This window comes from Hemicordylus capensis, chromosome 3 (genome assembly GCF_027244095.1).
Source record: "Hemicordylus capensis ecotype Gifberg chromosome 3, rHemCap1.1.pri, whole genome shotgun sequence".
Lineage (NCBI taxonomy): Eukaryota > Metazoa > Chordata > Lepidosauria > Squamata > Cordylidae > Hemicordylus > Hemicordylus capensis.
The window spans coordinates 42,259,103-42,286,504 of NC_069659.1; the positions used below are offsets into that span (position 1 = coordinate 42,259,103).

The 27,402-nt window shown below is 41.7% G+C and overlaps 1 protein-coding gene and 1 long non-coding RNA gene across 3 annotated transcripts in view; one reads left to right on the forward strand and one right to left on the reverse strand.

Annotated features, from left to right (window-relative positions):
• The window catches only part of LOC128351288 (uncharacterized), a 39,999-nt gene that overhangs the window by 10,658 nt on the left and 1,939 nt on the right, over positions 1–27,402 (reverse strand). Inside the window, exons 2-4 of one of the 2 annotated variants that reach the window (XR_008319689.1) lie at positions 5,399–5,482; positions 4,627–4,725; positions 2,349–2,443 (exon numbers count right to left, since the gene is read on the reverse strand). This is a non-coding gene — a long non-coding RNA (uncharacterized LOC128351288). Of the gene's footprint in view, positions 1–2,348; positions 2,496–4,626; positions 4,726–5,398; positions 5,483–27,402 lie in introns of both variants that reach the window. The other variant, XR_008319690.1, reaches the window with a different exon arrangement.
• On the forward strand, positions 45–26,796 carry RFC3 (replication factor C subunit 3). Its single transcript, XM_053310680.1, has 9 exons — positions 45–292; positions 3,765–3,902; positions 5,476–5,543; positions 8,004–8,101; positions 10,803–10,984; positions 13,058–13,194; positions 13,282–13,380; positions 23,961–24,030; positions 26,487–26,796. Exons 1-9 carry the CDS (start codon positions 206–208, stop codon positions 26,676–26,678), a joined length of 1,071 nt encoding a protein of 356 aa, XP_053166655.1. The 5' UTR covers positions 45–205; the 3' UTR covers positions 26,679–26,796.

Sequence of the window (27,402 nt, forward strand, 5' to 3'; positions counted from 1 at the left end):
TAACGTCACGGCGCTGACTCCAGTCTCCCGCTAGCGGAAGCGAAACGGCGCTGAGCCGCAAAAGGGAGGTGGTTGTGCGCGTGCGTGGTGACGTCTCTCTCCCCAGGCTGGGGTTCTTCTCTCTACTTGGCGGGAGCTGCTGCAATCGCTGCGCGCGCTTTTTCAACCCGCTCTTGTCTTTACTGCCCTGCTGCGGATCGCAGCCATGAGCCTCTGGGTGGACAAGCACCGGCCGAACTCGCTCAGTAAAGTGGATTATCATCGCGAGCAGGCGGCGCAGCTTCGTAACTTGGTGAGCCGCGGCTGGAGCCGGGTGCTGTTAGGGGTCGCGGAGTATGGGGAGGGAGTCAACGATCTCTCTTGGCTGCTGAGTGTCCCAGTCTCTGGAGACTGTTTTATCTGGTATCGCGTTTCTTTGCTCCTCTTTCAGTAGTAGGTGGGGTTGCCAACTCTTACTTAATCTAGTCCTGGAGAATCGCGCCCCCCCCCCCCGCAATATTTTGAACAATAGTTTTGCCAGTACGATTACGCCATTAGACTCTCCAGGAATGCTTTCCATTGTCGGCTGATGTCGATTTACGCAGACTCCAGCCTCGCACCCCATATTTTTTGATAATATCAAGGCATTAAGACTTCCAACATTGCTTTCATTAGTGATTTGGAAACTGATCTACCCTGGTTCCTGGGGACTCCAGGGCAATTCTGGAGGGTTGGCAGCCCTAGCGACAGGTGCAGTATAGCCAGAGTGCAATCCCAGAGTCCGATTTTCAAAATTAGGCATGATTGTGGGGATAAGTGAAGCAATAACACTTTGAACATGTGCAGAATGCATTTCCTTCTACATAGTGACTTGCATCATCAACACTTGCCGCTCAAAAGCAAGCATAAAGTGACTTGTGTGGCACCTTAATGACTTCCACAAGTTTATTGTGGCATAGAGCTCACTTCATTGGATGCATGAAATGCTATATTGAGTTGACAAATCAAAACATACACAAGTACACAGAGAAAGTAGTAAATACTTGGGTACAAAAGGCCATGAAATGCAAGTGGCATCTCTGTTTGTGATATGCAAATGGTATTCAAGATAAGCCCAGTAACTGTTCACAAAAGCAGTAACTGGCAGTAATGCAGTATTTCCAGTGCAAATAGCATGGCTTCCAGATAGGCTTGAACCCTGACATGTTTGGTCCCCAGAGATCAAACACACAAATCAAGTACATAATGAAGCATGCTCAAGGGTTTTTTGGTTTTTTTTTTAAACACAGCTGACTGTTAATGGCCTGATTTAGAATGACTAGTGTTCTTTTTTTAATTTTTTTTAAGGATGTCTCATTCTAGAATATTACAAGCATCATCCTTATTTTAGAAGCTCAAAAGCAAGGATAACAATTCCACAGTCTCTGGCTGAAGTGTTGCCCTTTGTGGGTTGATTTTGAGCTAAATCTCAGCCTCAGAAAATGAGAAACACACACAAAAAAGTAGTGCATCTGAGCATATGTAGTACATGCCCCTTTCAACATTAACCGCAGCCTCCCCTTCCAACAGGAATGCTGGTATAGGACTTCTAGGTTAGAGGTTATGAATTTTTAATATACTTAAAACCCTGGCATCTTCTGTTGACATTAATCACTGATGGTCTCTGTTCCTGCCTCTAAAATCTTATTAACCCTGGCCCTGGCTGGTATTGCTCTTATTGAGGGCATTTTTTTCCAGTGAGATATCCCAGGGTAATAGTCTATTTATATCTGACTTGGTGCCACTGTGCACTGTTTGTCAGGCCTGGAATGAAATTGGAACATTTTGTGTACTCTTACTGTGAAATATGTAACTACTCTGTTGAAACATTATGCACAAAGTGAAGTAACTTTGGGGTGAAAGTAATTTATCTGACAAGATTTCAAACTTGGTGCTTTGAGCCAAGGCAGATCTTGTTCTGGAATTCAAACTGTCCCTAGGTTAAATGGAACTTGACACCATGGCCCAGGGGCAAAGGATGTGCGTAACCTGGCAGTTAATTCCCAAGTATACCTTGTAATCCACATTAGAGATTGCCAGTTCTACTTTTATATAGTTTCTCCTCCAAGAGCGTTTGATGGGAGAAGGCCATGGCGTATATTATAGTCTAATCCTAGCTATATAGGTACATAGGAAGTTGCCTTATACTGAACCAGATACTGAATGGCAGCAGTTTCAGACAGGAGGCTTTTCCAGATTCACCTGGAAATGCCAGAGATTGAATTTGGGGTCTTCTAAATGCAAAGCAGATGCTCTACCACTGAACTACAGCCTCATCCTGAAATGAATTGGACATATAAACCTGGTTTATTTCATTAAAACTTACTTACAGGTATGGATGTCTAGTCTTGCAGGATAAGACTTGTCAGTCTGTGCCGAATTCTGCAGCCCATGCTACTCGGAACTGCTGCTTGTAGATTCTTGTCTAAATATAAATACCAATCTTGTTCAAAAGGAAGCCTCAGTGACCTGAAGGGCTGTAGAATTTTGTATGAGAGACTATTTACCACGATATGCATTCTTGTCAATTTGTATCTTTTTGCAATGCTGGCTGCAAACTTAGAAGAGTTATTCCTATCTATCTATCTATCTATCTATCTATCTATTTATGGAATTTATATATCACCTAATATCAAAATCTCTAGGTGGTTACAGAATTAAAACATAAAACAAAATATAAAACATTTAAAATACATAAAAAGATACAATAGATAAAAACACATTAAAATTTAAAAAAAATGGTATCAGTTGAAGGCCTGGGAAAACAGGTACGTCTTCAGGGTCCTCCTAAAAACAAACAGAAGGGGATGCTCTTATTTCAGCAGGGAGCGAGTTCCAAACCTCTGGGGCAGCCACAGAGAAGGCCTGGTCCCTAGTTGCCACCAAATGAGTTGGTAGCAACCATAACCGGACCTCTCCCGATGATCTTAATAGGTGGCAGGGTTCATGACAGAGAAGGTGCTCTCTTAAGTACCCTGGACCTAAGCCGTTAAGGGCTTTATAGGTAATAACCAGTACTTTGTATTTTGTTCGGAAACATATACGCAGCCAGTGAAGTTATTTTAGAATCAGTGTTATGTGGTCCTTTTGTGTTGTCCCAGAGACTAATTTGGCAGCTGCATTCTCAGCCATTTGTAGTTTCTGAACTACGTACAAAGGCAGCCCCACGTAGGGTGCATCACCGTAGTCAAGCATAGAGGTTACCAGCATATGTACCACCGTTTTAAGGTCATTTGTCTCGAGAAATGGACATAACTGGCGTATCAGTTGAAGCTGATAAAAAGCACTCCTGACCACTGCCTCAACCTGAGAGACCAGGGAGAGTTTGGGATCCAGGATAACTCCCAGACTACGGACCTGATCTTTTAGGGGGAGTGTAACCCCATCCAGAACAAGCAGATCTAAACCATCTTTCGGATCCTGACCCCCTACAGACAGTACCTCTGTCTTGTTTAGATTCAACTTTAGCCTGTTATCCCTCATCCAGCCCAATATCGCTTCCAGGCAGGCACTTACAGGAGTCATGCCATTTCTTGATGAAGTTGGTATGGAGAAAAAGATCTGGGTGTCATCAGCATATTGATAGCACCCCAGACCAAACTTCCTGATGATCTCTCCCAGAGGTTTCATGTAGATATTAAAAAGCACTGTAGACAGTATGGAGCCCTGTAGAACACCACACTTTAACTCTCATTTTTCAGAGCGAAAGTCTCCTATAACTTAGTTTTGGCTAATTCTGTTCACAGGTTCAGTGTGGCGATTTCCCCCATCTTTTAGTGTATGGGCCATCAGGAGCTGGAAAAAAGACCAGAATAATGTGTCTGCTGAGGGAATTGTATGGCTCTGGAGTAGAGAAGCTCAGAATTGAACATCAGAATATAACGGTAAGAATATGTCTCAAGAAAATAACGGTATCTTTCAAAGACAAGATACAGAAATTGAGCACGGCTTTTCAGAGTGTCTCCATAATGCACGAAAAGCCAGTGCCATTACAAAATGTGCAGTTTTTTAATCTCCATAGGAAGTTTAAACACCATACATACAATTGATGAACTAGTCAATTGGCTGTTCTCTCTTACTAAGTATTAGCAACATGATTAGTTTGTAGGCATTTTGCGCTGTGGGATTTCTATTTAGCCAATCAGTACCAGGAATTTACCACTGCTGTTATCTCCTTTCAGTTGTGTGATATTGGATATAATTTAGTCTGGTACTTGAAATTTCCTGCTGGCTCAAGCTGAAGCCAGCAGTTAGTATAAGAGTCATGTTTATCTCTCTCTCTCTCTTTGGTGTCCGTCACTTTTTAACTACTCCTGCTTTCTCACATGCCAGGTGTAACTTGATAGAGGTATTTCCAAAAGGGAATTTTCAACCAACAGAGTTATCTCTTTGCATAGTTAACAGCTTGAGGAGTGAAGTGATAACTGGGAATTTTATTATTAAATAATCTCCTTCAATTGGTTCCAAACTGCAAAAAGAGTGTTGGTGCTTAGTAGTAGGCTGAGTTCTTAGAGAATGCGATTGCAGCTTCCCAAAGTCCTGTGCAAAACAAATAGGGATGAAGAAATGTTGGATAGGTTCATCATCCAGACAAAATATTTTACTCACCAAGCTATATTCGCACATTACTTATCAGGACTTTTTTCACTTGTCAGGCATCATTTTTCACTCATCAACAGACTAGTAGACTAGTGGATTCTTGTAGCCCTGCAAATAGTATTTTGTTACAGTGTTTAATATCTAACTTAACTTAATTTTGAAAATTTTTCTTGGATCTAGGAGCCAGCCCAAACATTTAGGAGCCAGATAGTGGACATATGACAAAATTACCGGGCTTATTGGCAAATATTGTGGATGAGAAGGTTAAATGGGCTTCTCATGATCTCCTTTACAAGTATTGTACTTAGAAACAGGGCTGCTTGCTTATCTTTAAAATTAGTAGTAGTATAAAAATTATTATTTAATAAAATACATATTATATTAAACAACTCTGCCTCTGAAAATCTGTCTAGTTAAATTTCTAGGTGCTATGGCTCCCTGATGCCTCAGATTTGTCAAGCCCTGACTTAATTTAAAAATAGGCTGCAATGTTTAGTTGATCAGTCCACTGTGTTTTTCCTTAAATAACTTTTAATACAAGTATTTATAAAACTGCAAATAGCAAGAACCACTTTAAGAGGCATTACCGAGAGAGTGAGTGAGGGTGTGTGTGAGAGTGTGTGAGTCAGAGAGTTCCCCTTTTAAGAAGATGTCTTCTGCAACCAAAACATGCATCACTAAAGTATACTTTCCCCCTTTAGAACTAATTTCCCCCCCACATGTGAATGTATATAGATTGAACTGAAGGGGCAAAACTGATGTACTTTTCCTGTAGGAATACCTTGTGATGTCAGTTGAGTCCTTCCTGCATTGGCTTCATAAATGTCATTTTGAGTTTTGTTTTGTTTTAATTTTCAGGCACCTTCTAAAAAGAAAATTGAAATTAGCACTATTGCAAGCAACTATCATCTTGAAGTTAACCCAAGGTATGTTTGCAATAATCTTTAGTAATGCTTACTTATGTTAATATATATACAGGTTCTCCCCCCCCCATTTTTTAAATTAAGACAAAATATACATTGAAATATATCTTAGAATTCTTAACACTGTAGGACCATATTGCTCCCAATACTTAGCATATGCAGACAGTGTGAGATTCTTTTTTTAAAAATGTACCAACCAAGCTTCCAGACAGAAAAAGAACAAGTTGTTATAGTAAGAACTAATCTGCCTACTTTTCTTTCACAATTGCAACTGAATTAAATTTGCTCCAAACTGGTTAAGCAGTTTACAAGTTAGCCCACTTGCACCTCAAAGGTTCATGCACCTGCCATATTGAATTGGGGAAGATGACATCATCACAAACAATGCATTTTAAGTGTCTATGTGTCCGTACAGCTGTACCAAATTTGGTCCAAATCAGTTCCCACTTGCACCTCAAACATTCCCGTTTGCCATCTTGAATCAGGGTGGATGACATCATTACAAACTACGCCCTTGAGCAGCCCCTATGTGTCCCTATACCTGTAGCAGATTTGGTTCAAATTGGTTAGTGGTTCACAAGTTTGCTCAGTTGTATCTCAAATGTTCATGCATCTGCCATCTTGAATTGGGGTGGATGACATCACAAACCAAAATTTAAATGGCAAGGCAAGGGAGGGAGGAAGAGGGTAGAGGGAAGAAGAACGGAAGAGAAAGAGGGTAGAGGACCGAGACAGAAGGCTGTGCGAAGCAAATGCAAGAAGGCAGCACAAGGCTATGTGTGCGTTTACATTGGGGTTTATAGTCCAAACAATCTCCTGTCATTCCAAATATACTTTGTATTACACTTTGACATTTTTTTTACTGCAGTCCCACCATATATGGCATTTCCAACAAAAATTTGATGCTGTCTGATATATAAGATTTATTCTAAATATATAATATATAATATAACTGAAGCAACATTTTAAAGTGTTTTTTCTTTAATAGCAATTTTTTTTTTTTTGAAATCTCAGTACCAAATTGGCACATATATTTCCATTGGTCTATTGGAAGTGTTTCATTAAGTTCTGCTTCCCATTTTCATCAGTATAGATCAGATTCTTTAATACCCTCTTTTAATAGTTCATACATTTTTATATGACCTCTTTACATATATTCCCAGATATTAATGATGATTCTAAACTTGGATTTGCTTTGACCTAAATCAGTTCTCTGTGCCACTCTTCATAAAAGATTTCGTACTTGCAAGTACTGCAACCAAGTTACCTTTAGCTGAGGATCTGCATTTCTCAACTGAAGGAAGTACAAGAATCTTCTACTCCAGAGTTTTTCATATGAAGCATATTCCGCTTGTTTCCAATTAGAAAAGTCAGATATTTGTTTGGCCACAGCAAAATCCTTGTGATACGAAAATGATGCAATAATAGATTGCCCTGCAATAAGATTTGCTTTGTATTTGTCCCATATATGTTTTACAGAATATCTTACTATATTTGGTCTCTTAACATACTGAGTTTGCTCTGCTTTATCCAGAAGTATGAATTACGCAATTTTATAAGTACCTCCAACCTTGGTTTTTAAAAAACTGAAATACAAGGCTTCAAGCAAGGAAGAACATATTAAAGAGGTGGTGGGAGTAGAAATGTTTGTATTAATATGGGTTATTTATAACAAGATGTAAGTTTGGATTTGAAAAATACAGATTTTAATAATATTTGCATATATGTTGTCACTTCAAGCAGAGTCTTCAGGGGGCTGAAAGTTTGGCTCCGTTCATGGAGTTCAACACTAGCTACCCTGCCCTAATTTGGAGAGATGCAAACACAAGTTAACAATTTAGGAATCGAAGACCAACATCTCTGTTAGTCAGCTCATGTGACCTGTGTTTCCTGGTCACAATCTGAACACAATGGCTGACATCCTGACCCACAAAGCGCCTGTGGAAGGACACTGCATTCATTGTAAAGCTGTTATGCCAGCTCCTTGTGCCGAGTCTGCAGCTTGGCCTCCAGACTAGTGTTGTGCTACCACAAGCTTGTCTGCACTTGGCAGCAAATGCACAAATCCAGTTTTTAGCACAATTATGCAATCTTCTTGCCCTAGCACAATTTTGCTCATCATGCAAGTGGTTCATTAGTCAGGATGTTGGAGTGTGTGTGTGTAACAAACCTAGACCCGGCTAAAGCTGCCGCCTGGGAATGGAGTGCTATTGGCTAGCTTTGCATAGATGTGGTTTGTTATTCTGGCCCCTATGTTCTCTCCCTTGAACTGCTGAGGTGTCTCCTCCACTGTCCCAAGGCAGGTGTGGACTGATTCAGTCATGACCTTGTATATAGTAAGTCCCATTGAATTAACTGGGATTTTCTTCTAAGTAAGCATTCAGAGCATAGTAAACTATTACAGACATGTAATGGGGAAGTGGGGGAGGGGAATGTTTTTTTTAAACTGAACTGTTTTTTCAGTGATGCAGGAAATAATGACCGGGTAGTAATTCAGGAATTATTGAAGACAGTAGCACAATCACAGCAACTTGAGACAAGTACTCAAAGAGATTTTAAAGGTCAGTAATGAGCTATAATCTTGCTGGAAAACATTGTTTAATAATTTGCGCAGGTTAAACACACATTTTGAATGGAGGTAGTTTCTTTGTTTCATATTTTACGTTCTTCAGCTCATTGGGTTGTATCCTATGTATGTTTTGTGTGACTGGCGGAGACTTCCATTCTGGTGGCAATTTTTGGAAGTTTTTTCTCTTCTGCAAACCGCCCCCCCCCCCAATGCCTCATTGCAACCTGCTTTGCAAGGTCTCCAGTTATGAGCAAATTTGGCGGATGCTGTTGGGAGCAGGAGACAGAGAAATTCCTTTGTGGGAACCTGTACATACTTTAGGTTTTGTTTACAACTTTGTTTTTAAATGGTGTTTGGAGATGTAACATTTCCTGAAATTTTGAATTCCTGGAAAAGCTAGGTTCTTCCTTCCTTTAAAAACCCCCAAAACAATTAGAGGGAAGGCTGACTTTTCAAACATAAATTATGTTTAAAAAAATTCAAATACATTGGGTAGCATCCAGCCTAAGTTAGTCATGACTAAATCCAATTAAAATAATGGGACTTAAATTAGTCATTATTAATTTGTCTCATGGATTATATTAGTGCTTAGTCATGACTAACTTAGTCTAGATGCTGTCCAATGTAGTCAACAGTTTGGTAAATTTTTATGAAAGTGTACTTTTAAAAGTGTAAATGCCTTTTGTTTTGTTAATATATACAGATATACTTAGTGTCACAGAAGGAGCTTCAAGCTGTTGTAAAAAGCTACTTTATAAAGTGGTAGCTCTCTTATATTTGCAGGGGGAGAGATGTCCAGTTCCACCCAGTTTCTATTGCTGGTGTCTCCTTTCTGTGTGTTTGATTTTTTTTAGTCCTTTTGGGACCCTGAACCATTTTCTCATACCTTCTTGCTATGTAAAGCTTACTTCATTGACTTTGGAAAATGGAAGTTTTGCATGAATCAGAACAAACTTCTCAGTTCTTTTCACATGTTAGTTTGTTCTGTGTTTTCTTCTTCTGTGCATAAGATGCATCAGTTCCTTTCACTTTCATCAGTTCCTTTCCTTCACAAAAGTCAAAGGCTGTGTTGTATAAGTGCTTGTCACCATTCTACAGAAGCAATATGATTTTCCAGTTTCCAGATTGCACTCCTCATGAAATATATTCTGTACTCGCCAACATTTGAGAATGTCTTTCCAACATCAAATTCTAAGAGTGTTGTTTTCTTGGTAATCCCATCAAACACTGTAGCCGTTTTATAGCAGTGGTGGATTGGTTGTGTAACGATTTCTTTTAAATGCTACCTCAGCTTCATTTGACCTCAATTATCTGTGGCTTCCTTTGATTCAGCTAAGTTTGCCTTTTTACCATTCTTGTTGGTTGGAAGAGAAGAAACAAAGGGATGTATTTTTTACAGAGCAGCACCAGCTGCTACACAAACACGACATTGTGAAAGTGATTTCTTGTTCTTCAATTCCATACCACTAGGAAGTGTGTGTGAATATTATTCTGAAAACATGGTGGGGGAGGGGGAAGGCAAATTGCATAATATTTTCCCCATCTGATTGATACCTTTCTTCCCGAAGGGGTGGCTCTCTGATGGGAAAAACCTATATGATTGGCTGTGCCTGTGTGGCTGGAATATATACATAGGCTGCCCGCAGCATAGGACTGCACCATGTGAAAGCAACTTCTGTGGAGTCTGTGTGTGTGTGTGTGTGTGTGTGTGTGTGTGTGTGTGTGTGTGTGTGTGTGAGAAAAGCTATGAACCACACCACCCATTGAGATCATCTGGAGAGGTTCGTCTGCAGTTGCCACCTGCTCGTCTGGTGGCTACTCAGGGACGGGCCTTCTCTATTGCCGCCCCGAGGCTTTGGAACACACTTCCTGCTGAAGTAAGAGCCTCCCCATCTCTTACAACTTTTAAAAAGGCAGTCAAGATGTATTTGTTCACCCAGGCTTTTAATTAGATACTGTTTTAATTGTGTTTTTAATTGTGTTTTAATAGTTTTAACTTCTTAATTTTAATTGTTGAAATGTTTTAATCTGTCTTTATTGTTTTGTAAACCGCCCAGAGAACTTGCGTTTTGGGCATTATAGAAATGTAAGTAAATAAATAAATAATAAAAGGGGGTCTCGCTGGAAGGATCAAAAGTGGAAATACGAATCCTGGTAGTCATTTTATTTTTTTTAGTAATACAGGAGAACCCTTTTATTCATGGGGGTTCCATTCCGCGGGGTTGGGATAGCACATCCATGAATAATGGGGCATTAAAATAAATGTCAGTTGGGGGTTAGGTTCCCACACCACCCAAAAGGGGAAAAAGCAGGCAAATAAAGGGTATTGTGCTCCAGGAGTCTCAGGATGGCCCCCCAAGGGTAAGAAAATTGGCCGAAAAACTGCGCCCCCCCTGTTTTTGTGTAAAATGAGCCGTAAAATGGCTCCCGATCTCTAAATGGTGGCTGGAAATGATCTCTGAGGTCATTTCCAGCCACCACCTACCTGTGGATAGGCAGATTTAACCCTTGTTGTGCTGACTTTTTTCACATATACTGAGGTTGGGTGTCCATTACCCAACAGCGGAAATGCGATTAATGAGGTTCTCCTGTGGTCTGTTGTGTTCGGTTTAAGCCAAAACCATGTTAAGATTTACTGTGTGAGTGTTGTGATAAAGGATAGCTTTGTTTTTGGTTTGTTTGCTTCTGTTTAGTGGTGCTATTGACAGAGGTGGACAGACTTACAAAAGATGCCCAGCATGCCTTGAGACGAACCATGGAGAAGTACATGGCCACCTGCAGATTGATTCTGTGTTGCAATTCCACATCGAAGGTCATTGCACCTATCCGGAGTAGGTGCCTCGCAGTGAGAGTGCCTGCCCCCAGCCACGAAGATGTGAGTTCAGGCAAAAGCAAAAGAATTGTCCGGTGCACAGTTTAAGCAGCTGTCTTACTACATAAAACATAGTGTGCACCATATCATGCAACTAGTTTTATCCATGTTGAATGTCTTCTCTGATTTTGTACCTACATAGATAGTCGCTGTTTAAAAACTTTTTGTATATTTGGTATGTGTGTGTATGCATGTGCGTACACACACACGTACACTTCTTATACATTTATGTTGTACAATTTGTTTTTATTCAAATATTTGTATTCTGATAAACTTGGTCTTTGTTTAGCAAGGACTGATAAGAGGGAAGGTTGTTTGGAGACAGAAAGTTAGCTGGGCACTAGTGGCTGAAGCAGTTTGGAAAGAAAGACTGGAAGTTCAGTTACTTTGCCGCTGACTGGGTTGACCAAGCCTTCTCCTCTAGTGTCCATGCCTTTTCTAGTCTGAAGGAAAAACCAGGAATGAGACAAATGTGATTTATCATGAAGGGGGAAAATAGTAGTCTGAGGGCAGCTTTGAATTATGATTCATTAAAAAACTTTCCATGAAGAGGAGGCTTTCTATCTCGAGACAGGTTGGGACTTGTTTTCCGCAATAAATCACTCTTGCGCCGTTCCTGCTTTTTCCTTCTGTCTGAGTTGGTGTGGTATTTCCCCTCCTGTTTGTTTTCATGTATTTTTCTAGTCTCTACTTTTCTCCACAAAGCTAAGAGAGTCTAAATGTCTACAACTCTGAAACTGTTCAGTATTTTTCCTGAGTGCTGAATGCACTCCTGTTTCTATATATTTGTAAGGTATATATTAAGCTTCCTACTGAAAGGCAGGGCCATGTTATATGGGGATACATTTGGATTCAGAGCTTAGAGATCATCCATCATGGAACTCAAGGTGGCATACATAGTTTGCAGGCATTGCATCCATCAAGATACTGACAAGACCTCGAACTCATCCACTTCAACAAGGCAGTAATATGTGTCCTAAGTCCATATGTATGCTGGCCTCATGCTGTTCACTTCTGTGATCCACCTGCTCCTGCTGGTGAAATCTTAGCTCTCATGTAGACTCCTTATAATAAATTCTGTGCCAAATTGTGCAATGATCCCTGGATAGATATTCTCTTTCAAAGTAGTAACCAAATCACATTGTAATTTTATTTATTTAATTTATATATCACCTCATGCCAAATGCTCTAGGTGGTTCACAACTATATATACAATAAAAATACAATACAACAAACTCTTTTAAAGGCTACAAAGATGTTAAGCCACTGATATCTCTAGGGAGCACATTCCACAGCGCAGGAGTGACTACATATAAGGCCCGTTCCCAGGTCGCCATCAGATGAGCTGGCAGCATCTGGAGATGGACCTCTCTCATCTCTTCAATTATTGGTTACTCATGCTGAATAGCATGACATCTAGGATGGGCAGGTCCTAAAATACACAGCATCACCATGTTGGGTGCATCTGAGGTTCTTGTTTCCTTTTTGCCATAAGGGCACAGCACGTTATGGCTGGTGCTATTTGTCTCTGTCCCAGGAAGCAGTAGGAAGGAACCAGTATGTATGAACATATGAAGCTGCCTTACACTAGTCCATCCATAGTGCCTACTCTGGCAGGCTCTGAGTTCTTAGGCAAGTTATTTCCCATAGCCCACTGCCTGATTCTTTAACTGGAGGTGGCAGAGATTGAAGCTGGGTCCTTCTGCATGCAAAGCACGGGCTCTACCACTGAGCTATGGCCCTTCCTAGTCCATTTTCCCTGTGTAAAGATATATATGCAAGGAAAGATCATGTTGTTGCCACTTGTTGCTGGTCCAAGGCAAATCATGATGGCAGGAAAGGGAGAGGATACAGGTGACCTCAAGTGTTACCTATAAATTTGGTCCTTGTGCACATTCAGTTGATACCCGTTTATAATATGGCCACCTTCTGTAAAGCCGACCCCATAGCTTATTCTTACAGCATGGTACTGCTTAAATTGAGAGGTGAGATACATTGCTTCTGAGAGAACTCTTGTAGGATTGCCTCACCCTCTGAGACAGTGTCAAACTATTCAATGTCCTGTTGATCTTCTAGATCTGCAATGTGTTGTCTAATGTTTGTAAGAAGGAGGGTCTCTCTCTTCCTCAAGAACTGGCTCGGAGGATTGCAGAAAAGTCTGGCAGGAACCTCCGAAAAGCCCTTTTGATGTGCGAAGCTTGCAGAGTACAACAGTAAGTCAGGAAAACAGAACTGATACAGGATATGCTTTTGTTAACTTGTTCTTGGCAACCCCTGAAAACATGTTGCTTGTTGCCCAGGCATCCTTTCACTCCTGATCAAGACATTTCCGAGACAGATTGGGAGATATATCTGAGAGAGACTGCAAATGCCATTGTTAGTCAGCAGACGCCCCAGAGGTAGGTGAGCATGTTGAGCTGCGGCTGGTAAGTGTTATGTTGTAAAATATGACACTTCTAAGGTTTCTGACATTAAAAAGGCACTGCAGCATTTTTAATACTGTGTTCATTAGAATGTCTAGACTGTGCATTTCCCAGAACTGGATTTCAAGCCTATATAGGAGATGGTTGAACTAGATTTCAAACAATGAGGTTATTCTTGGTCACTTAAAGCACAGAACACTTAAAAAAAAAAAAAACATACCCTGCCAATGTGTAATTGTTTTCAAACCATATATTGTAAACATCTGGCAAGACTTTTGAAAGATTCCAGGAGAAGTATGTAACTTGGTACATGCTGAAACCTTAAACTATTCCACAGCCTTGCAGCCAAAAGCAAATAAATAGGCTGCGGGCAATAAAATCCAATACTCACTCTCTAGGCATCTGAAAGTGCAAATCCTATTTTCTAAGGCAAGTGCTGTAATTTTTCCAGACACAAGATTAAATACAGTTTCTGCTGTGGCTATTTCACAGGATTTTTCTGTTTTGTTTTGCATTGTGGGGTTAGGACTTTATTTTGTCCCTCTGATTTCTGCCATCTCTCCTGTCTCTGTGGGGAAGGGTACAAAGGAGCAGGTTGTCTGTAGTCTGCGGCCTTTTCGTCAGGTGCATTTCCTCCCTTGCCCTTTGTTTCCAGTTTGCTGTAAGGATGGGCTAAAATTCATACTGCTCTAGTGGGACTAGATGGGACTCTTGGTATTTTCACCCAGGAAATGTGTATGGAATATAGTGAGTAAAAGAAGTCATTGAAATATTAATAGTTCCCATTAGCAGCCACCTACAAGAGTCTAAAAGCTGCTGCGTTGAAGCAGTCTATTGTGTAACAAACTTGCTTGCTCAGTGCAATGAGCTATTTTCACTGAAACCGATGAGGACAGCTTTTTTTGTTTATGCGGTAGTAACCCCACTCCCCCCTTTCGGCTATAAAATGCATTGGTGTTGGCACTAATTCATTGCTGTCCTAATGTCATTCATAGCTGCCAAACATTTGACTGGCTTTCGATACATTGTGTTGGCAGAAATTGAAAGACAGCATGTCACGGTGAATTTGGAGCATTTAATCTTTACTGCTGTGAACAGATGATATTGTAAGTCACATGGTCCACTGCTGATCTCATTAAAACTTCATAAGAGCTTCCATTATTTCCCAATATTGTTACCATTGTAAAAAAAATCCAGTTCAGAGACGAGGCAACCTGTTTAATTTTATTTAGTCATTACATTACATACCGCCCACTAGCATGACTCTAGGCTGCTTGCAAAAATTTAACATGAACATTTAAAGAATACTTAAATATATAAACTGTTAAAAACAATTAAAGGAATCCAGCAGCAAATGCCTGAAAGAGGTGTTCTCTTAAATACCTCGGGCCTATGCCGCTTAGGACTTTATAGACTATTACCAGCACTTTGTGTTTTGCCAGAAACTTATTAGCAGCCAGCGCAATATTTTTCAGAGAGGAGTAATATGGTCTCTTCTAGTTTTCCCAGAGGCCAGCCTGGCTGCCAAATTTTGCAGTAATTGAAGTTTTCAGACTAGATACAGAGGCAGCCCTATGTAGTCTAATCTAGAGATAACAGCATATGCACTACTGTTTTGCGGTCACTCTCTTCTAGAAATTGACTCAGTTGACCTATCAGCCTAAGCTGATAAAAATGCCGTTGGTCATTGCCTCAATCTGAGAAACCAGAGAGAGGCTTAAGCCCAGAAGTATTCCTAAACAGCATACCTGATCCTTCTGGGGGAGTGTAACCCCATCTATAACAGGAAGATCTACGGTAGCTCCTGAGTTGCAGCCCACAAAAATAAGTGCTTCCAACTTGTCGGGTTTCAGCTTCAAATTATTACCTCTTATCCAGCCCATTACTGCCTGTAGGCAGGCATTAAGGGAAGCATTCCTTAATGGGAGTGACTTTTCCTGAGAATTTTGTCATAGAGACATAGATTGTAGGGATGTGCGAAATGTTTCGGGTACAGAATGATCTGTACCCGAAACTGCCTGTTTCGAGTGATTCATTGCCGAAACGAATCACCCTCTTGCTCTCCTGAAATGTTTTGGAGCTGAAACAATCACCCCTGTTTCGGCTCCGAATTATTTGTAGCTTTTGCTCTCCATTTTGTGGCCAATTAAGTCCTCATCCTTCCTCCTCCATTTTGAGTGTGATGTGTCCTTGAATTTCCCGCCTTTTTGCCTCCCATTGACGTCAATGCAAAAAAGTCTGATCTGACGTCTACTTGAATTTCAGGTCCCAGGGCCAAAAGAGTGGGGTAGGGTGGTAGTGCCTTGAGGCTACCACCCAAATTGCAGTGGAATTTGGCAAAAGGCTGGTTTTTGGTGAATTGCTGAAGTTTCCGTGTCTTTGGGGCGGATTTGGGGCATAAAGTGTGATCTGGGGCGGAAGGGTGGGGTGGGGTGGTAGGGCCTAATGGGTGGAGGCTACCACCCAAATTGCAGGAGAATTGGGCAAAGGGCTGATTTTTGGTGAATTGTTGAAGTTTACGTGTCTTTAAGGTTTTGGAGCTCCACTCCTTAGTTCTCGCTTTGCAGAACAACATTCTCCAAGTGACACCATCTGGAATCTATCAGAGAGGTAGGAGCGGAACCACTGTAGAACTGCCACCCAATCCCAACTCCCTTAGGCGGTCCAGAAGGATACCATGATTGATGATATCAAAAGCCGCAGAGAGATCCAAAAGGCTCAGCAGAGTTGCACTCCCTCTGTCAGTACCCAGTTGCAGATCAACCATCAGGCTGACCAAGGCAGTCTCAATCACTTTGCCCACATGAAAGCCAGTTTGAAATGATTCTAGATCATCTGCATCATCCAAAACTGCCTGGAGCTGAGAGGCCACCACTTGTTCAATTACCTTGCCCAACCATAGAAGATTAGAAACAGTTCTGTAACTAGCTAACATAGAGGGATCCTGTGAAGCTTTCTTCAAAAGTAGTCTAATAAATAGCCTCCTTAAAACAAGGAGGCAATCTGCCCTCCCTCAGAGAAGCATTGATAATATTTACCAGACCCTCTCTTTTAATATGATTATCAGATGAGATAAGCCAAGTTGGGCAAGGGTCAAGAGATCAAGCTGTCTTAATTGGAGCTGTGGCTTTCCATTCCTGATTGCCTGATTAGCTGTACCTGTAGGCACTAATTACTATCATCCAAGTCTAGGAATCTGTTGTGAGAGGCTCTGGGTTTCTGGGGGTGTAGCTGGTGGTAGGTGGCCAGCCTATAGGTGGCCACTGAAGCTGGCTGCCAAAGGGGGCTGGCCTTTGGTATGGGATTGAGGCAGAGTGTGGTCTTTTATGGCTCTTTTAGAAGCTGCTGTTTAGATAGCTTCTGTTGTTGGGAGTTTTGGGTGAGATTAGTCTCCAATTTGTCTAGGCTTGTCTGGAGATGGGGAGACAGGTGATGGAGTGTGTCCACTGATTATGGAGCAGCTATTCTGGTGGTGGTGGGGAATAGAAGTAGCAAGTTCAGCATGCGGTTACAGGGGAAGGGAAATCAGAAATTTAATGGCTTTCCCCTTTCCACCTGCCTTGCCGGCTCTTTGACCTTGGGGAGCAGTAATAATTACCCACAGCTTCATCTTGCTCTTTTGTAATGTCAGGTCGGTCCAGGATAAATTGAAAATCATCCATGATCTGATTATGGATGAATGGGCTTACCGATATGTATCACAGAGACTTGGTTGGGGAGGTTGGTGGCCCAGTCTGGCCCTAGCTTCTCCCTCCAGGGTACTCTGTTGAGGAGCAGATGAGAGGACGTGGGCAGGGAGGTGGAGTGGCTGTGGTCTACAAGAATAACGTCTCCCTTACCAGGATCTCTGTTGAAGTGTCTAATCATATTGAATGTGTGTACTTAAGTTTGGGGACGAGGGATAGACTGGGACTTTTGTGGGTATACTGATCACCCCTGCCGCCCAACAGAGTCCCTAACTGAGCTGACAGACTTGGTCTTGGGTTTGGCATTGGAGTCTCCCAGGCTTATCATGTTGGGTGACTTCAGTGTTCACTTCAGGACCAATTTGTCCAGGGTGGCTCAGGAGTTCTTAGCAGCCATGACAACTATGGGCCTATCCCAAGTGGTCTCGGCACTGACTTGGCATGTTGCTAGACACATGCTTAATCTGGTATTTTACTCTGATCAGGGTGGTGTTCCATGGTCAGGGACTACTGTGATTTCCCCATTGTCATGGACAGTGGACATTGTCACCATCTGGTTAAGGTTGGACTCACAAACACTTCCCACCTCTGCAGGGGTGAGATGCCTATTAGGATGGTCTACCCAAGAAGGTTATTCAATCTAATAGGATTTCAAAGTCTTGGAAGGATTTAGTGTTGGCTGTGCCAGTGATTCTGTTGATGCCCTGGTAGAGAACTGGAACAGCAAACTTGCCAGGGCAGTAGACATGATCACTCCTAAGTGTCCTCTCTGACCCACTCCAAAATTGGCCCTTTTGGTATACAGAAGAACTACGAAAGCAGCGAGATAGACGAGTGCAAGTGAAGAAAGACTCTAGTCAAAAATGACAGATTACAACATAGAGTGCATTTGAAGACCTATGCTCAGGCAATATGTGCAGCAAGGAAGTGATTCTTTTCTGTCTATTGCATCCGCAAGCTCACATCCAGTGGAGTTGATTAGGATTGTGAGAGGGTTAGTACATGCCCCTCCTCTCTTGAATCAGAATTTGAAACCATCAATTACCCGTTATAACATTTTAAATGAATTCTTTGTGGTTAAAATTTCTATTAAACGCAGATCACACAATGATTGCAAAATTTAATGCAAACGTGTCCAGCAACAACTCTTATGTGGTAGGCTGGATCAGTCTCAGTTTGTGACTACTGGTAAGCTTCTTGGAACTATGCAGCCTACCATCTGTTCTCTTGACCCTTGTCTGACATGGCTTATACTACCTGGCAGGGAGGCTGTTGTAGAGGGCCTGGTAGGGATCATAAATGCTTTTCTGAGGGAGGGCAGGATGCCTTCCTGTCTTAAGGAGGCAATCCAATCATTAGTCCTCTTCTGAAGAAGTCTGTATTGGGTCCCTCAGAATTAAGCAACTATAGACCTGTCTTCAACCTTCCATGGCTGGGCATGGTGATTTCCCAGCTCCAGATAGTCTTGGAGGAAACTGATTATCTACACCCATTTCAAACTGACTTTTGGACGGGCTGTTGGGTGGAGACTGAGTTGGTCAGCCTGATGGATAATCTCCAATTGGGAAATGACAGAGGAAGTGTGACTGCTAGAACTTTTGAACCTCTTGGCGGATTTTGATACTATCGACCATAGTAACCTTCCGTAGTGTCTGAGGGGGTTGGGAGTGGGAAGCACTGCTTTGCAGCGGATCCAGTTCTATCTATCTGGCAGATTCCAGATGGTGTTGCTTGGAGACTGTTGTTCTTCAAAACATGAACTTTTATATGGTGTCCCCCAGGACTCCCTACTGTCTCCAGTGATTTTCAATATCTACATGAAAAACAGCTGTGAGAGATCATAAAGGAGATTTGGTGCAGAGTGTTATCAGTATGGCGCCCATTAGAAGGCCTAACCTTAAATGCTGCCTGGAGGTGGTAATGGGCTGGATGAGGGATAACAAACTAAGACTGAATCCAAGTAAGATGGAGGTACTTATTTTGTGGGGTTGGAGCTCAGGAGACAATTTTGATCTGGCGTTTCTGGATGCGGGTCACACTTCCCAAGAAGGAACAGGTATACATTTTGGGGGTGCTTATGGATCCAAAGCTCTCCCTGGTGTCTCAGGTTGAGTCAGTTGCCAGAGGTGCTTTCTATCAGTTTTGGCTGATATGCCAGCTGTGTCTGTTTCTTGAGATAAATGACCACGGAACAGTACATATGCTGCTAACCTTCAAACCTGACTACTGCAATGTGCTCTATGTGGTGCTGCCTTTGTAGCTCGGAAACTACAGTTGATACAGAATGCGGCAGTCAGGTTGGCCTCAGACATCTCGGAGAGACCATATAATTCTTATATTAAAAGAACTACACTGGCTACTAATAAGTTTCTGGGCAAAATACAAGGTGCTGATTATAAGCTATAAAGTCCTAAACAGCTTAAGCCCAGGGTATTTGCATACATCTTCTTCACTATGAGCCCCATTGCCCATTGAGATATTCTAGAGAGATTTGCCTGTGGTTGTCACCAGCTTGTCTGGAGGCTGCACAGAGAAGGGCCTTCTCTGTTGCTGCCCCAAGACTCTGGAATACACTCCGTGCTGGAATTGGAGCCTCTCCATCTCTCACAACTTTTAAGAAGTCTCTATAGACACATTTATTCACTGTACTTGTGGTTTTAAATTGTGTTAAGGTTTTAATTTGTCTCAATTTATTGCTGTAAACCCCCCATAGATGGAAGTTTGGGATGGTGAACAAATATAAAGAATTATATATAAAATAGCTCTTGTTTTGTGGAATGATAGTCTTCAAGCTACACCATTTGGATCCTACCTGTAAGATAAGAGTGGAACACTGTAAAGTGGTGCCTCCCACTCTCAAACATTCCAGGTGATCCAGAAGGATATCATGGTTGATGGTATCGAAAGCCATTGAGAGATTCAAAATGAGCAAAAGAGTCATACTCCTGTTGTCAGTTCCTAATTGAAGATCATATCTAAGCTGTCCAGGTCTCAACCCTCTAGTTGTCAGCTGTCTCAGCACTCTAGCCAGCTGAAAACCTTTTTGAAGTGGATCCAAATAATCTGTTTTCTCCAAGACTACCTGGAGCTGAGAAGCCCCCATCCTCTCAATCAGCCATGAGAGTTTAGAGACTGGCCTATAATTACTCATCACGGAGGAATCTAACATAGGCTTCCTAAGAAGAGGTCTAATAGCCTTAAGACATGGAGGCATTGTCATCCTGCCCTCCCTCAGTGACCTCCTTGCTAGAAGATAGATGAGCCATGTTGGGCAAGGGTCACGCAAACAAGTGATGGACTGCACCATTCCAAATAGCTAATCCATGCGCTTTGGAGACACAGGTTGAACATGTCTGTTGGTGGACATGTCTGTAATTGATTCTGCAAAAATACTAGTATCCAGATTGGCCCGGATGGAAGAGATTTTATTCATGAAAAACTCATTGAAACATCACAGTGGAGGTACTGATGGTATCTAATCTAGGTCTTGGAGAGGGGGACCTATGTTAATCCCCTCACAACTCTGGAAACTCTGCTGGGTGTGAGCTTGTGGACACAATGCACAAATGAAAGGATTGTTTCCTTGCTGCATGCATCGCCACAGCATAAACCATTAACTGATTTTGCTTCACTGTTTACTTTCTCTGTGTGTACGTGGAGTTCATGAAAACATATGCCACAGTAAATTGGCTGGTATTTAGGTAGCACAAGGTTCTTCATTTTTAATGTGAACAATGTTTTTCATATGTGATGGTAGACCTAGAAAAATAGTTGACTACCTAGGACAGATTCTACAATGCTCTTAGCAAAAATATGCTTAAAAGATGCAAGGTAGTCTCATGCCTGTGTTCCACTTACCATTGAGCTTACTGCAAGTACCCTCATGCGAACACAACCTTCTACCATGGATAGTAGCAGTTCTGTTGCTGTAAAACAGAGTTTGCATAGTAGTGTGTGGGGGTCCTTTTGGATCAGATCTTATGCTGTTACCATGGCGGAATATATTCCAGATTCCAGATTTTTAACAACATATTTAACTGTCATGTAATGGAAACCTGTTTTTGATTTCAGTTTTTAGGCACTTGGGATTTTTTCAGCTATGACAATTTATGTTGATAAAATGTCAGGAACTGCTTAAAAAATAAAGTAAAGGTAAAGTGTGCTGTCGATGTCAATTCCTGGCGACCACAGAGCCCCGTAGTTGTCTTTGGTAGAATCCAGGAGGGGTTTACCATTGCCATCTCCAGCGCAGTATGAGATGATGCCTTTCAGCATCTTCCTATATCGCTGCTACCCGATATAGGTGTTTCTAGCAAGGGTTTGAACCGGCAACCTTTGGCTTGCTAGTCAAATCATTTCCCGTTGCGCCATTAGGTTAGTTGCTCTAAATACTGAGCCAACCCTTGGTGCTGTTCTGCAGATCAACTTGCCTGATATGTAGTATGAATCTCTGCAGGGTTCTTCAGCATTTCCAGGGATAATTTATGTACCTAACAGTATAATCCTATGCATGCCTGCTCAGAAGTAAGCCCCACTTTGTTCAATGGGGCTTATTCCCCATTGTAGCATTGTCATTGTGGGTAACCCAGCAAGATCACACCAAAGTAAATGAAGCATGAACAGCAGAAATGATATATAATTGATGGGTAATAGAAAGGAACAATGGTATGAACAAGAAAAACTATGTGATAGACAAATGTAATAGCAGACAGTAATTAGTACATGAGCCAGCTGGGGTGGTTGGTTCCATCTTGGGGAACAAATCCTCATTGTGATTTTTGACACGGTCTACACCCCGAGAGATGGGAGATGGGTGATAGCATTGGAATACTTCCGGCTTTCATTGTATTATCATGCTTTTGTTGTCCTGACCATTGGGCCTGCAGTGGCCAAATTTGCAGTGGTGTTTTAAAAGCTTTAAAATGCTTTAAAAACACAAAAGCTACTATAACATTTTATTGCTGTCAGAGAAATGGAAATGGAAATTGGCAGGAGTGTCCTCCAAAGATTACTACATGGGGAGGATACAACAGTGTGTTCATTGTTACCTTAGCCCTTTCCTCTGTGCAAAAATGACTGCAATTTTATCCTAATAGTTTGGGGTAAGGATAAAGAAGGGGTAGTAATACAGAGACTGTATATGCAGCAGTGCTATCACCTATTTTCTGACTCTAGGGGGGATAGATGTTGCCAAAAATCACCGTGGGCATTTGTCTCCTGAGATGCTACTGATGGCCGAAATTTATGGGCCTGGCTTATGGAGTAAAAGATCAGAAGAGTGTGAGGAGGGCACACTTTTTCTGCTGTGATTAAGGGTATAGTTCTGCTTGTGACAACACACAAAGTGGCACCACTAGAAGTCAGCATGGCTCCCCTTTCTCTTCCTTGAAAGGTGAAGAATACACATGCAGCTGAAGTATACGACTTCAGCTGCATGTGGGACTTCAAAGTTTTCTTTTATGAGAAATAGAAATCCTATTTAATAAAATTTTGATTCTTAGCATTTATTAGACTACAAAGCCCAGCATTTGGGGATAAGCCATGATGGTTAAACTAGTATGGTACTAGTATCAATGTGTATTGTAGACATACACTCCCTTACTCCTTCTCTCTTTCACTCTGTCTTTTTACTTTTCTTAAAAAGAGAGGGAGGTGATGCATGTCGTGGTGCCACTGATGTGATGTACTTGTGGGTTGGGAACATAGGAAGCTGCCATATAAGCTGGTGTTCCAGTCTGCCATGCCTTGTGTAATAGTTAACAAAGTTGTGGCCCTTTTCTTCCATACTAAGTCTACGTGTTTTCTTGAGCTGGGGTCTGGGGACAATGTTTAATTTTTGTTTTAAAATGTTTTTAAATTGTTAGTTGTTGTTTTATTGTTTTTAATTTGTTTTAGCTTTTCATTGTTTTATAAGTTTGTTTTAATTGTAAACCGCCCTGAGCCATTTTGGAAGGGCGGTATATAAATCAAATAATTAAATAAATAAATAAATAATAAATATACTGAGTCAGACCATTGGTCTGTCTAGCTCAGTATTGTCTTCACAGACAGGCAGCTGCTTCTCCAAGGTCCGTTAGTTGAGGACTAACAAGTACAAGATCTTTAGCCATGCTAGTCTGTAACACAACTTAGCTGTAGTCCGACAGCATTGTGGTAGCAAACAAGCATTCTCCCCTTTGCTAAGCAGGGTCTGTTTTGGTTTGCATTTGAATGGAAGACTATATGTAAGCTCTGTAAGATATTCCCCTTAGAGGATGGGGACGCTCTGGGAAGAGCACAAGAAAGTTCCGAGTTCCCTCCCTGACATTGGGCTCTGGGGACTTCTGCCTGCAACTTTTGAGAAGCCGCTGCCAGTCTGTGTAGACAGTACTGAGCTTGATGGACCAATGGTCTGATGCGTTATAAGGCAGTTTCCTATGACATCTGGTGAAAGCTGTTCTCAATGAGTCACCGCAAGGCAAGGAGATCCTTTGCCTGACTTTGGAACATCCAGCTGCCACTTCCTCCTCAGTGCTCAGTACACTGGCTATTCTCTGCAGGCGGAGAAATAAGCAGTATCTGCAGTGAATGGAAGATGAAGTGCAGGTATTTCAGTGTGAACAACAGTTCTTTTGAAATGGAGGTGATATGGTGAAGCAGGAGGGGGGCTATACTGTCCTCTAATGGAGCTCCTCTGTGCAAAATCAAATCGCTGCTGCTGTTTCATTTTCATCTTGTGTAGAATGCAGGTAAAACAAACTTTAAAGGCTATTACGAAACTAAAAGCCCAACCTTCCAGTGATGGAAGTTAAAACTTTTTTCATTAAAAAAAATAACCATCTTAGATTTGGATGACAGTGAAGTAATATTTTAATGATTTCTTTCTAATAGGTTGCTTGAAGTCCGTGGGCGACTTTATGAGCTCTTAACCCACTGCATTCCTCCAGAGATTATCATAAAGGTAAATGATGTCATTCTTGTAACTGGTTAGTAGTTGAAGGTCTGATTAGATGACACTGTGTGTGGGGCGGGTGGCAGGTAGGAGAAGAGTTCTTATTTTTGCTCACCATTGGCAAGAAACTAGTCTTATGCATGAATGTACAGACACTCATACATGTGTGTGATTAACTTGTACCTACATTCATTTTAAAAGAATATGTGGGTATCGGGCCCCAGGGAGGAGAGCTGGTCTTGTGGTAGCAAGCATGACTTGTCCCCATAGCTAAGCAGGGTCTGCCCTGGTTGCATATGAATGGGAGACTCCATGTGAGCACTATGAGATCTTCCCCTTAGGGGATGGAACCGCTCTGGGAAGAGCAGAAGGTTCCAAATTCCCTCCCTGGCTTCTCCAAGATAGGGCTGAGAGAGTTTCCTGCCTGCAACCTTGGAGAAGCCGCTGCCAGTCTGTGAAGATGATACTGAGCTAGATAGACCAATGGTCTGACTCAGTATATGGCAGCTTCCTATGTTCCTAAATGTGTGGTAGAAATAGGAAGTATATTTCTGTACATGTGTTCAGCATAACATGCAGATAACTGTATCTGTGTACACTGTACATTTTTTGTACATGTGTTGAACATAATGTGTGAATGGGGCTATTGTGTTTAGGATAATTTGGATCTGTATGTATAGGCCTAATTCAGATCATGCCAAACCAATGTTAGGCTTTTTTGCTCATGGGCTTGGAATGTTGTCAAAATTGACAAAGCATGGTTTTCAGTAGGTCTGCAAACCACAATCGGAAACCATGTTTTGGAGTAGTTTTAAACCATGGTTTATGCTAACTAGAGTTTGAGAGGATATCTGAAATGACATACCATAGTTTGCAGCCATTGTACCACCTCCAGAGGCAACTGCATGGTGGACGTGAGAATGAACTTATGAACCAGAGTTCTGAGCAGATTGAAAATGAAATCAGACAAGCAGCTCTGAGCTATTTCTGTCAGTGAACTTCTGCATCTCTTCCAGAGTGAGTGTGTTTCCTGGGAACCTTCTGTTGGTAATCTTAAATCACATCATGTTCCCTCCCATTTCCATGATCTACGCAATCTCTTTTAAGATCACCCAGAGAAGATATGCAGGAAAGAAAAGCACCATGAAAAAGGATGTGGAATTTCATTGGCAGCCCATAGTACATTGGTTTGTGCAATAAGCTGGGAGCTATGCAGTTCCTCTTGCACTGCCTGGGACTCAAGAAAGGGAAAGATAAAGAAAAAAGGAGGAAAAGATGAACACAAACTTGCTCATTCAGCTGTCTGCAGATCATTTTGCTGACATTGAGAAACCAGAGGCTACAGCTGTAGTTGAGTCTCCAAACTTTATAGTTTATGCATTATTTCAGAGGAGTTAAAAATGAGTGTGTGATTACAAGATTATGTTATGCTAGATTTATGCTACTCCATAGGGGACAGGGAGCATGACAGAAATATGGATTCATGTGTTTAAAAAATGTCGTAAAGAATATTTTTGTGGTCTCCTCCTGTTAGATTCCTTTATTCCTATTGCATATTTGTGACCCAATGCAATAAAACTAAATGATAGCCTTGGTGGTTCAGGGCACTCTGCATTTTGGTGATTCTGTTCAGGATTACTTGTGCATTAAAAACAAATCTAGTTGTATACTTAATATCTGCATCCTAAAGAAAAAGTAAAGTTGCACCGTCCAGTCGGTGTCACCTCCTGACAACCACAGAGCCCTGTGGCTGTCTTTGGTAGAATATAGGAGGGGTTTACCATTGCCATCTCCCATGCAGTATGAGATGATGCCTTTCATCATCTTCCTATATTGCTGCTCCCAATATAGGTGTTTCCCATAGTCTGGGAAACATACCAGAGGGGATTTGAATGGCAACCTCCTGCTCGCCAGGCAAGTTATTTCCCTGCTGCATCATTACCTTCTACTAGGTCAGAATTTTTAAATTACATTAAATTAAAATTTTAATTCTTCAAAAAAGTATTGGATATCTAGATAAAATGTGACTATTCTTCTACTAGGTCAGAATACTATTTGAACTGCCAAATTCTTGAAGGGTAGTTTTATGGACTGGCTGGAGCATCTCTTAGCTATAACATTCTAGGACAAGGGTTCTTAACCTTTTTGTACCTACAGGGACACCCCCCCCCCACTACCCCCGGCCTGGATCCTCATGTAGTATTCATGGAGCACCACCCGATTAATATAATTTTCATAAGCTTCATTAAAATTTGTGCAGGCTGGGGGAGTGCTCAGGTAGTTATTTTCAAGAATGTTATTCTGACTCACCAGAAAGCAAACAAAACTCGGTGCACCAGAGATTTCCCATGGATCCCAGGTGAAGAACCCTGTTCCAGGAGGTGGAGCTTCCAGGAAAACACAGTTCTCTGTTATTAAATAATTGTGTGTATTGCTCAAAGACTATTGTCTATTACTCCATTTAGGGCCTTCTGTCTGAACTTCTGAACAACTGTGACGGGCAGCTGAAAGGAGAGGTCGCACAGATGGCAGCTTTCTATGAGCACCGCCTGCAGCTGGGCAGCAAGGCTATTTATCACCTGGAGGCGTTTGTGGCAAAGTTTATGGCCATCTACAAGAAGTTTATGGAAGATGGACTAGAAGCCATGATGTTTTAATCTGAAGTGTGGAGAATTTCACATGGTTTGTGAAGTTGACAGGTTCTGCTGAGAAGCTGTACAAACAGCAGGTCATGGTCGTATCACTCTATGGGAAAATAAAAGTTTATATGTTGAATTTCAGGAATCTGAAGTGTAGTCATATGCCCTTCAAAGCAGTACAATCACTGTAGGAAACAGGAACGAAGTTTTGTTTTAGCAAGTTATTTTATCAGAAGAGCAGTGCCGGTATCTAAGTAGGGGTGTGTGTGTGGGTGGATTTTTTTCTAAACACTGACTGAGATGCACATTGAGGAAACACCAGCGCTTCTCATGAAGTGCTGCTGCACTGCAGCCTAGTGCAGCTCTACTGTTTGCAGTGGTTAGTGTTGGACTAGGACCAGGAAGACCTGAGTTCAAAAACTCTGTGCAGCCATGAAATTTGCTGAGTGACTCTGGGCCAGTAGCTTATCTCTCAGCCTAACCTACTTCACAGAGTTGTTGCAAGGATAAATATAACCATGTACACAGCTGTGGGCTCCTTGGAGGAAGAGTGGGAGATTGATGTGAAAATATATAAATGGGGGCAGGGTGATTTTTGCCAATCTCTCTTGACCCTGGAAGTAGCTCCTGTAGCTCAGAAGTAAGTCCCTGAGGTCTTTGTGAGGTCTCACGCAGAGCACTTCCAGGGAGATCAGAGAGAATTGCCCCCTGTGGGCATGTGCTGCGTTAGTACAGAATGCAG